Genomic DNA, 12,184 nt, shown 5'->3' with positions numbered 1-12,184 from the left:
ATTTGTATTACATTATTGTTCTTTTTGTCTTTGTCGTGATTGTTATCACAGACAATTTAAATATAAGTTGTTGAAAATACAAAAATCGCTCAATATTGATTCCATAGATGCATGGCATGTTATCATTGAAAGTATGAATTTAAAATTTATTTATTTCGATTACTTGGCTTGAAAAAAAAAGTTCATTAATTCATTTTTCATCCGCGTAATACTTGAAAATTCCGAACAAAATACTTTTTGAGTTTATTGGGAGGCAACTATTAGCTTGGCTGATTTTAAATACAGACAGACAGAACGCTAATGTCATTTTAAAGAAACGCGCTGTCAAATCTTTTTTGGAGATGGAAAATTCCAAATACAAAAATAGATTTCAATTTGGAAAATTTGAAGCATATCTGTCAACCACAAGCCTTGCACACTTTTATTTATTAAAAATGATGAACTTTAATAAAAGGGGAATATCAAATATAAATTTATTTCTGGGGAGTTATATCAGCATAATCGCCAGGTCCGTAGGGAAGCAGCAAATCAGCGAAAAATCCCTTTTTCCTTTTCGGATTGCAACCCATGTCCCGGCACAACTGATCATTGTACCAGATGTGAAGCGTACCGACGCATGATCGACGGAAGTAATCATGGGAGTACCTTTTCATGAACTTCTCCCATTCAATCACATCCTTCTCCATTGATTTTATACTAGGTAGTTTGAACCCCCCTTCGAGAAAATGGATTAACCATTTAGAACGAAGCTCTGATGTGTATAGATTGGAAAGGCTTTCGGAGTAACCGACGATTGCTAGTTGGGGAATTCTTGGGTGAATGCATTCCCTGCCATATATTCCAAACTATAATGTCATTTATATATCTAGAAAGAAGAGAAAGAAATAATGTGCGTGAAGCTAATACAACAAGTTCAACTATTGGCAATACAACAAGTTCATGGTATACAAATTGTTCAAATAATAACCTAAGATGTGTAGGATTGTTCTCCGCAGCAATTCAAATATATTTAGATAGAGAAAAATTTAGCATACAAATGCATGCTGAATTGTAACATAAATAAGCAAAATTTGTTGAATTTCCAATTTTTCTTATTTACATAATGGAAAATGGTCCGAGTAAGACATCAATGATAATCCTGTCAATAGCAGTTTGAACTCTATTTTTTTTTTTTTTTTTCTGTACCAAAACAACTTACTATTTGTGCCAGGGGCTATAGATTTCTCTCTTTTATTTTAAAAATATATATATATAAACATTGTGAAGTTCAAGTTGCAATTTGAAGATGCACAATGCATACTCCAATTCATAGTGCAAAAATTACAACTATAAATATGCACAGTGCATCTGTTACTAACCTGTATAGAGGAACAGTAGAAGATTGAGACCCGGCCACAGTATCCCGAAAAAATGATGACTTGAATATATCTTTGAGCTTCAGATCACCTCGATATCCAGTTGCAAAGATGACTATATCGCTCTTTATAGGCGAGTTCTCCCCTTCAAGAACCACACCATCCTTACAAAAACTAAAAGCTTTTCCTTTCTTCAGCACAATGCTACCTTCATCCACTTTATTATAAAATTTCTCGGGCAGAATTGCTACCAAACATGAAGTCATGGCCTGAAAGATGCTATGGTCTGGCACCATCCCATGCTTCTTCATTGGTACAACAGATTTGTAATAACTCTCACAAAATTTTGAGAACAACCACCTCTGAAATTAAACATTTAAATAATAAATTATGAGACTTCATACAATAGCTATTATTTCATCATATCAGCATCGACATAGTACCTACTCGTAGTACTAAACCTGTTCTGATTGATCACGATGATAACTTCAATTTTTATTACTTTTTGGTACTATTTCCTGCATTGAATATGCACACTGATGCGGCTCCTAACTCAATACAGGTCAATCCCTATCAGTACCTTACCATTTGCAAATCATTCTGGTCTGGTACAAATCAGGCCATCATGTACAATTTGGCATTTTCTACATGCAAATTGAGATTGCAATTGAAGGTGTTTAGATAAAAATTACCAAAGGTGATAAAACGGTAGCCAACAGCCAAAGTAAGAATCCTTCTCCAGGTTTGTGAATTAGGAGCTCTGAAAAACGATTAAGATAAAAGAACCCAATGGGAAATCCAAACCATGCATAGTAGTCTGGTATGATCCAATGCTTTGTTCTGACAATCATTGTGCAGGGAAATTTGGAGCCTAATAAAACCACATTATGAAAAAATTTAGTAGTTGCATTTGAGCACGGATGTAGAAAGGGAAAGCTGCATTCAATATACTCTTTTAGACTTTCTCTTCCTCTTTATTTTATTTTATTTTTGGTTTTTGGCACTCAACTGGGCAAGCTATGTTTTTTTTTAAGGTTGGCATCCCGATAGCAGCACTCCCCACGCGGTATACAGTACTGGGCAAGCTATGTTGCAGGTACTTGTTTGCAATAGGATATCAGTACTTGAATTTTTTTTTTTTTTTAGTAATAAGCAAAGTGTCTTCTATAATTTCATTAAAAAAAAAAAATTATTTATTATGAGAGTTAAGGCTCTTCAAGTTCTATGTTTACTTTGTACTTTTTCTTTTGCTGTCTCTAATGTCTTCAAGGTACCAATCTTTGGTTAGAACATTCTTTAAAAAAATTGAACATTTTTGCAAATGATTCCTTTACCATTCACATTGGAGCATTCGTCAGCAATGTCAATAGCTGATTTCTGGAAACCGACGACAGTGACGAGTTTATCCTTGATTAACTCTGCCGCCTTTGCAGTGCCCATGTTAGAGTAATCCATGGAATGGATCACCTTTCCTTCAAAAACATCAGTTCCCTTGCCTTGAGGAAATGTTGGGATGTTAGGGGTTCCACTGAATCGGCCAATTGAGAGGATCACAAAATCCATCTGATATGTCTGGAATCACAAAATTAGTTTTTTAAAACAATGGTTGAGAGCATTAATTTCACTAACAAAAATTTGTGGGCCCAAAAATATTTGTACCTAAAATCCTCAATAATATTTGTGTACCCAAAAATCTTGGCCTGATGTATAAAATTGAGATACCTGATTTTGCAAATATATGGAAGGTTAATTTTAGATGCATTCTCAGGCACATGATATTTATCAAATCAAAGCATTTTAACGGTATATAGGAAATTAGCCTCAGAAATTAATGTAAGTACTGTCACATCTAAAGTAAAATTTAATTGTGGTACCGGGGCCTTTCCACAAGTTGAATAATTATTATGATAACAACTATTATAATGACTAATACCACAGTAGCAGTGCATTGTTTGAGTGATCCTTACAATACTGTTAATTATGCTATCATTTATATATCAAAATTAATGTATAGTACAAAATAATTGCACCTGATAGAGCCACTACTGTTTGGAGATCATCAACACGAACATAGAAACCATTCTTAGTGGGTTTTGAAATTATTTTTGTAAGTTATTGAAAGGTCATAGACATGCACGATTAATTTGAGCCACGATCTTTTGCTTTCAGAGTTTGGATTTCAGAGCTAGGCCTTTTTGGTCAAGCACGATTTTGAATTCTATTAAGTTTGTCGTCAGGGAAAGTTGCTTCGGTGAAGGGGCCAAGTTCCTCCTATAAATTAAATTTTTTATTTTGTTCTTTAAAAATTCACAAAATTAATTTGTACTATTCTCTCTCATAAAATGAAATTACTTAATACATGTTTATCCAATCTTTCAATCTCAACTTTCTAATTCCGCCTCTAGTTGTGGTCAAGTAGTTTTAGTTGGTCATATATAGCAGTGAAGTAGTTCTAGTTTATAATTATTCAGAAGCAAAAAAATTAGAAGTTCAAGCAAAGTGCACAGCCTTTGGGCTTTTAGTTTGGTTTACAGGAATGTGAGTTCAGTTCAGATCCTTGATCCAGTTCAGATCTTTGACTTGAGACTAAAACAAAATATTTAATCCAACTCATAAATAAATAGTTCTCGCTCATGTCAGGATATTGCTGGAAATAATTACACGAGATCATGGATTAATAGGCAAAATCTCAGTAAATGTTACCAATAAATTTGACAATTTAATTAGCAGAAATAATTAAGTTGTCACCACAATTTCTAGAGAGAAAAAAAAAAGAGAAAAAAAAGGAAAGGAAAAGCCAATTGATACACAATAAAAATAGAAAAAAGAAATCCAAACCTCAATTGTGCCTCCATGTTCAACAGTAATGTGCCACTCGCCTCGGCCACCTCCAAATGCCTCCCCATTCCCAGCCCATAACTCCCAAACTGTCATTTCCTCCTCCTTCGGCCCGACATACTCGATGCTCACCACTCTATGCTCAAATTTGATGCACTTCAACAGCTCAAAATGGCGCGCATACGACCAAAGGTAGTCCATAACCTGTATTTTAATTTAATTTGTTTATATGAACAATTAATGTTACTACAACTATATATCAATAAGTTTAAACTTGTAAACCAACTTGTTAGACAAAATTAAACCTGATGGTGGTCGGGGTACGGCTCTGTCACATTTTTCGGCCATGGAAAGTCGGAGAACTGGTACGCAACGCTAGGTGACTGAAGCCTTGTCGAGTCTATAGTGCGGGCCCACACACCACCTATGCTGGAGGTGGATTCGAAGACGACCGGGTTGAAGCCCCGGTCCAGGGCTTGTTTGCATGCACTAAGGCCGCTCACTCCGGCTCCGATGATGCCTACACGCTTCCTTTCCATTTTGAGGATGATCAGAAATTTGGTATGGTACTATAGTATGGCGCGCTTTAAATACTTGTAGGTCGGGGCTTGGATTATCAGTTCGAAGTATAATAAATAATTATCAGTGTAGTTCACATGACGTGTGGAAATGTCACATCTGCTTTTGAGTGCGCATTAACCTATGGACACGTATCCTCTGTATTAACGTACCGTTTGAGTTAATTTCTGAACCGTACGATCAGAATTCGGACCAATCCGGCCCAAACCTATGACGCACGGGGCCCTTTAATATTAGTACAGATCTCAATCGGACGGTCCACATTTTAACTCAAAATTTGAGTTAATGGAGAAGATATGAATTCTTCAACCTATCCGGTCATTTTTATTAATACTCTAAATTTTTTTTTTTAAAAATACCCTCCTGTTTTATTTTTTTTATAAATGCTCCGGCCGTCAGATCCACGGGTGGCCCAGAAATACCACCAGACCGCCAGGCCCACGGGCGGGTCACAGCACGGACCGCCCCCCCACGGGCGGTCCACTCTTTTTTTTTATTTAGAGAAATCTTAGTATTTGATTTAAATAATTTTGTGAAGAAAAAGTTTTATTGTTTGAAGTGTATGCCAAAAAATAAGATATTTGATATATTTATGAAGTGATGTCGTAACTCTTTATAACTTTGATTTAGTTTGTTAGTTGGATATTACAAGTTTAAAGATAACACTAATTAAGGACTTGGCCTTGATTCTAAAAAAAATATTTTATTCATACATAAGAAAATATAGTTAGATTGTCTCAATGATATACATATATATACATGTATTATATTATATACACATATTATATTATATATACGAGATGGGCTACGGTGAGTTGAGAAGTAAAGCAACTATTTTACTTCACACTCATATTTTGCGATTTTAAAATTCAAATCATTGATCCGAACCGTTCATCTTGTTCTCCATATTGAAATGTGCTTGGAGACCAAATTTTACATTTTTTGGATTTTTTACTATTTATTAAGCAATTTTGAAAGTCGCTGATCTGATGGTCCAGAAAATTTTACTGTTCACAGCAAAACAACAATTTTCAAAAATGCTTAATAAATAGTAAAAAAGTTCAAAAAAATGTAAAATTTGGTCTTCAAGCACATTTCAATATGGATTAAACATCTAACGGTTCGGATCGGTCATTTGGACTTTCAAAATAAAAATATGGCGTGAAGTAGAAATGCGTTTTACTTCGCAACTCACCGTAGCCCATCTCTTATATATACATATACATATATTATATTATATATGAGGAGGGATCAAGTTACAACAATTTTTGAGTTATTTGTAACTTGTTGTAACTAAAAAATTATTGTAACTTGATCCCTCCTCATTATATATACATATACATATACATATACATATACATATACATATACATATACATATACATATACATATACATATACATATACATATACATATACATATATTATATTGAGTTTGGCTAGTATAACATCAGTGTCATTTCAACCTATATAACACCAACTCTAAAACCTATCAAATCGACTTCAAATGGTGAATCCAAACCGATCTACTTCATTAGTTGTGCATTTACATGCAAAATTTATAACTTTTCAAATTTATTTAGTATTAAGTCAAGTGGTCAAATGTGTGAGTTTTTAATTTAATTTTAATACATTCATTTTTTAAAATTTTTACCGCTTGATTTGATACTAAAATAACTCAAAAATATTAAAAAAATTGTATGTAAACGCATCACTCATAATGTAAATTGGTTTGAACGGTTTGGATTAGTCGTTCAAAGTTGATTTGATAAGTTTTAGAGTTGGTGTTGTATAGGCTAAAATGACACCGATGTTATATTAGCCAAACTCTATTATATTATATATACATATATTATACATATATACATAGCCCATACGGCAGCAGCAAATGCGGCGCATGCGGCATTTGACCTCTTCTGGTAAATCAGCAAGTCTGGACTGATACAAGAACTAAATTGTAAAAGTGATTATATTAGCATGTAGAGCATTAAAAAATACACATAATTGACACAAATTTCAATTTATTTGGATTTTTCTACAGTTAGTTATGAATTTCCAAAGTTCAGCTTTCGAAAAAACTTTAAACATCCATAACTTTGTCTAGAAAAGTCGGATTTGGGCGTATGAACACTTTTCGGAAAGGGGAGGACGAGACGGATCCGAAAACCACCCAGGCGATCACCCCCAAGTATTCAAAGCATCAGAATTTCAAAAAAACATCGTTTCGTGCCTCAAAAACTCAGTTTAAGTTTTCGTTCGACGGTAGACATTAAAAACCAACGATTTTCAAACCATCTTAATAAACAGTAGAAAAATTCAAAAAAAATATAAAATTTGGTCTCCAAGCACATTCTAATATAGATTAAACATCTAACGGTTTGGATCGGCTATTTGGACTTCGAAATTAGAGATATGGGCCCGAATTAAAACACCCCGTTTAATTCGCGAAGTAGCGTAGCCTTACTCTACATGTATATATATGTATATATAAATATGAGGAGGGTTCAAATGCCTCCATTTTTTGTGCCTCCATCATGCGTCCATTTTTAAAAACTTAAATAACTCAAAGTTTAAAACTTAAACGTCAAAATAAAACCGTTAGATGTAATATATGTTATTTTCTCTATGTGCCCATAAAAAATTATCACATTTTGATTTTGCTTTTATATGAATTAATAAGTCGAAAAATCAACGTCTAGAAATTATCCATATTTGTATACATTTTTACAAGCTCAAGATGACAATCAAAACAAAGTTGAAATGCCATAATTTTTTACATGTGCATAGATAAAATGATATAGTTCATATCCAACGGTTTTATTTTGAATTTTAAGATTTAAATTTTGAGTTATTAAAGTTTTTAAAAATGGAGGCATGATGGAGGCACAAAAAATGGAGGCATTTGAACCCTCCTCTATAAATATATACATATACATATATTATATATTATATATTATATATAATATACATATATATATATTGAGGAGGGTTCAATATATATGGTTAGGGATGAAATCGTCGATCCGAACCGTTCGACATGATATCCATACTAAAATATGGTTAGGGATGAAATTTTATATTTTTTGAAATTTTTTTGCTATTTTTTAAGATGGGTAGAAAATCACTGTTTTTTGAACTGTTCAAAAACAGTGATTTTGTACCTATCTTAAAAAATAGCAAACAAATTTCAAAAAATATAAAATTTCATCTCCATGCATATTTTAGTATAAATATTTTATTGAACGGTTCGGATCGACAATTTGGACTTTGAAAATGAAAATATAAAATATGAGGTATGATGAGGTATGAAAAAAAATGAGGCATTGGAACCCTCGTCATATATGTATGAGGAGGGATCGAGTTACAACAATTTTTGAGTTACAACAAGTTACAACAACCATTTTCTACATTTTCAAAGTCCAAATCGTCGATCCAAACCGTTAGATGTGATCTACACAATAAAATATGCTTCCATACCAAATTTTACATTTTTTGGGATTTTTTTTACTATTTATTAAGATGGGTACAAAAACTAGTCAAATTCAGACCATTGAATTTTGTACCCATCTTAATAAATAGTAAAAAAATTCCAAAAATGTAAAATTTGGTATGGAAGCACATTTTATTGTGGAGATCACATCTAACGGTTTGGATCGACGATTTGGACTTTGAAAATGTAGAAAATGATCGTTGTAACTTGTTGTAACTCAAAAATTATTGTAACTTGATCCCTCCTCTATATGTATATATTTATACGTATATATGTATATATGTATATGTATATGTATGTATGTATATGTATATGTGTATATATATATATATATATATATATATATATTACTAGTAATCGTGCCCGTGCACAGCAACGGGAGCAAATTATGTAGTAGAAAACATTAAACTCCTTAATAAGGAGGAGAGATAATTTAAATCAAATTTGTAAAGAAAAATAGTTAAATACTATATTTATCTATAAAATAACACATGTGAACTCTAGTGTAGTGGTAAGAAAAAGGGTGCGCGGTGCACAGGCTCGGTCTGCAGGTGCTGTGCGTGGTTCAGAGGCGCAGTCCACGGGTGCGGCGCGCGGTCTACGGGCATTGGGATCATATGCGGCGCGACCAATGCATACTTAAGTGTTGAAGCTCATAATTTGGAAAATTCATCCATGTGCGATCTGGAAATTCAACGGCTGAGCATCATTCCGAAAAAAAAACAGTAAATCAAACCCTTGCAGGATCTAGACATTAAGCTCCTTAATAAGGAGGAGAGCTACATATATTATAAAAACCGGAAAAAGAGAAGAAGACCAACAAGCTGTCAGAACTTGGAAATGTTTGAATAAAGGCCAAGTCATTAATTAGTGTTATATTTAGACTTGTGATATCTAACTGACAAAATAAATCAAAGTTCACTAAAAAAATAAAAAATAAAAAATAAAATCAAAGTTATAAAGAGTTACAACATCACTTCATAAATATATCAAATGTCTTATTTTTTGGCATACACTCTAAACAAGAAAACTTTTTCTTCACAAGATTATTTAAATCAAATACTAAGATCTCTCTAAAAAAGGAAGAAGAGTGGACCGCCCGTGGGGTGGTCCGCTTGTGTTGTGACCCGCTCGTGGGCCTGGCAGTTTGGTGGCATTTCTGGGCCGCCCTTGAGCCTGGCAGTCGGGGCATTTATTAAAAAAAAATGAAATTAGAGGACATTTTTAAAATTTTCTTTTTTTTAGGATATTAATAAAAATGGCCGCATCCTATCTTCCAACCTAAAGTTGGCAGCTGATACGCCGGCCATTTTTATTAATATCCCTAAAAAAATTGAAATTTTAAAAATGCCCCTGCTCACAATTTTTTTTTAAATATGCCCTGACCGCCAGGGCTTCGGGCGGCCCAAATACCATGTGAGGCGCCACAGGGCCGGGCGGCCCATACCACAAGTGAGGCGCCACCCCCTGGGGTGCCCCATTAGGCCTGTGAGGCGCCACCCCCCCAGGCGCCCCATATGGAGTATGATTTAAGCCCGTTTTCTGCCTCTGTCACTTCCCGACTTGAGAACTTCTCTCGAGGCGAGAAGCTGAATGAATAGGTATGTTTTAATTATAATAATTAGTCATTAGTTTTTAATTATAATAATTAGTCATTACTGTTGCAAGTACTCTAGCGTACTGTACATTTACTGTTGCACGCACTGTAGCGTACCGTACATTTACTGTTGCACGCACTGTATAAAAATTGTAATTTTTTTTAACTTTTATTTATTTATTTTTCAATTAGTCATTTATTACTGTACCCATTATTATGTCATGTAATACTTGTAATTTTTTTTTAAATGTAGTTTGTTAAAGAAGAGATGTTAGTTGCACTGTATGTCGGCGGCAAGCTAGAAAGGGATGAAGATGGCGTGCATTACACGAAAGAAGTTGCATTTGGCTTCGAGATTAATGAAAATACCACATTTGAGGAACTGAAGCAGCTAATATACGAAAAGACATCTGTAAACCCCAACAGGTATGAAATAGAATTGGCTACACGGATTGACAACTCACGTGGGGGGGGGGTAGACCTTACTTTGTTAAGTTTCCAATAACAGATGTCAATTTGTGGAGAGTTGTGTATACTCAATTTGTAGCTTGTAGGGTCCCGGTAATGGACATATATTCGAAGAGGGTTCCCCGAACGAGGTCTGGACCTTCAAGTTCGGCCGGGGCTGGACCTTCAAGTTCGGCTGGGGCTGGACCTTCAGGTTATGACAATTCGGGTTATGATAACCAGGGGTACCATCAGCACTCCCCTTATGACCACCAGGAGTACCACCAGCAATCCCCTTATGACAACCAGGGATATCACCAGCACTCCCCTTATGACAGCCAGAGGTATCACAGCCCCGGTTATGACAACCAGGGTTACCACAACTCCCCAGAAAATACTGAAGAGTTACCACTACCACCCAGACAGACACCCATAATGCCTAGATTTCCAACTATGCCAGAGTCAGGACCGGTACCCGTTAATCGAAATGATATTGATATTGATGTTGATGCTATTGATGTCGTACCAGAAAGGGAAATGGAAACGGGGGATGAATACCGAGGGGTTTGGGAAGCTGATGACTTATCAGATGGTGATGCAAATGTACCAAGGTTGTCCAGGGCAGAAAAATTCCCGATTAGAGGTCGGGGGAATAAGCATCCGGTTGCCACATTCAACGACACCACAGCTTTCGAAGAGGCAGACATTAGTTTCTTTGGTCCTCGTGTTGAATACAACAAAGAACTTGTTGCAAGGCAAGTTTATACCAACATAGACGAACTTGTAAAGAAAATAAATGAGACTCATGTTCACGGCAACTGGGAATGTATAATACACAAAAGGGACCGAACAAGGTTAGTTGTGCTTTGTATAACTCACCCGCGCTGCGAGTTCCGCCTTTTTGCAACCCCTGCGGGTTCAGGGGAAGCATGGATGATTAAGAAGTGTGAACCACCTCATACATGCAAGTCTGCGTCCACAAGGACAGACCATGCGCAGCTGACGGCATTATTAATTGCCGATGCAATTAAGGAGGACATTAAGTTGGATCCATCGATGAGCATCAAGGCGGTGGCTATGATCGTGAAGATTACGGTTGGTCAACACGTACTGGCCAGTGTGTGCACAGGTTGTGTATGCAACACGTTGCGGAGAACCTTTCCAAGGCAACCGGGGGCGACACGTGGGTTACTGATACATTTAGATGAAATTGCAGAAAGAAAAGGCCGAGAAGGGTGATAGAGATGACTAGCAGTTTTGCAAAGGTACATGTATTTCAATTGTTTACATATATTATTGTACTTTAAGAAAACAAATTTTTTTTACTACAATTGTTTACTTACATTATTCTATTTCCTTATTTTCTATGTAGTACATGCCAAAGGCAAATCTCTACTTAATGAAGGTGGGCAAAAATAATCCCCGAGATGTCAACGAAGATCCAGCATACGAGAAAATATATCAATCCCGGGATGGAGGTTGGCGTTGGGGAATTATGACCACCAACGGATCCGAGTCGCTGAATGCAGTTGATCGGCGTAAAGCGCAACACAAGTTTCGGTACGCTTGGGAGCGTACCTTTTAAACCTCGGTTACACCTTCCGATTAGGGTTGCAAGTGCACAACCCTATCGAGGAGTATAATCGGGTATCGATCCACAGGGACGGTTTCTTTATCTAGAATTTTACTTAGCTTAGCTAAAGACTAGAAGTGAGAAAAATGGGTTTTGGTGTTTAATTTTCCTAAGGAATCAACTCAAGCAATCACACAATGATATAGAATAGTAAATGTGCAAGAAAAGGTATAAACTGTGTTTTGATTTGGGATAAAAGGTGTTTCAAGGGTTTCAGACTTCATCTCTGATTTGCCTCTAGTGGT

The 12,184-nt window shown here is 35.5% G+C and overlaps 1 protein-coding gene across 1 annotated transcript; it reads right to left on the bottom strand.

Moving 5' to 3' along the window:
• Nucleotides 1-406: 406 nt before the first annotated feature.
• On the bottom strand, nucleotides 407-4,794 carry LOC144567849 (putative flavin-containing monooxygenase 1). Its single transcript, XM_078318043.1, has 6 exons — nucleotides 4,499-4,794; nucleotides 4,194-4,397; nucleotides 2,690-2,927; nucleotides 2,048-2,226; nucleotides 1,359-1,717; nucleotides 407-828 (listed from the first exon to the last, which is right to left on the bottom strand). Exons 1-6 carry the CDS (start codon nucleotides 4,730-4,732, stop codon nucleotides 474-476), a joined length of 1,569 nt encoding a protein of 522 aa, XP_078174169.1. The 5' UTR covers nucleotides 4,733-4,794; the 3' UTR covers nucleotides 407-473.
• Nucleotides 4,795-12,184: the final 7,390 nt, after the last annotated feature.

Source organism: Carex rostrata, chromosome 16 (genome assembly GCF_964058835.1).
Source record: "Carex rostrata chromosome 16, lpCarRost1.2, whole genome shotgun sequence".
Classification (NCBI taxonomy): Eukaryota; Viridiplantae; Streptophyta; class Magnoliopsida; order Poales; family Cyperaceae; genus Carex; species Carex rostrata.
This window is presented reverse-complemented; position numbering and strand designations above follow the sequence as displayed.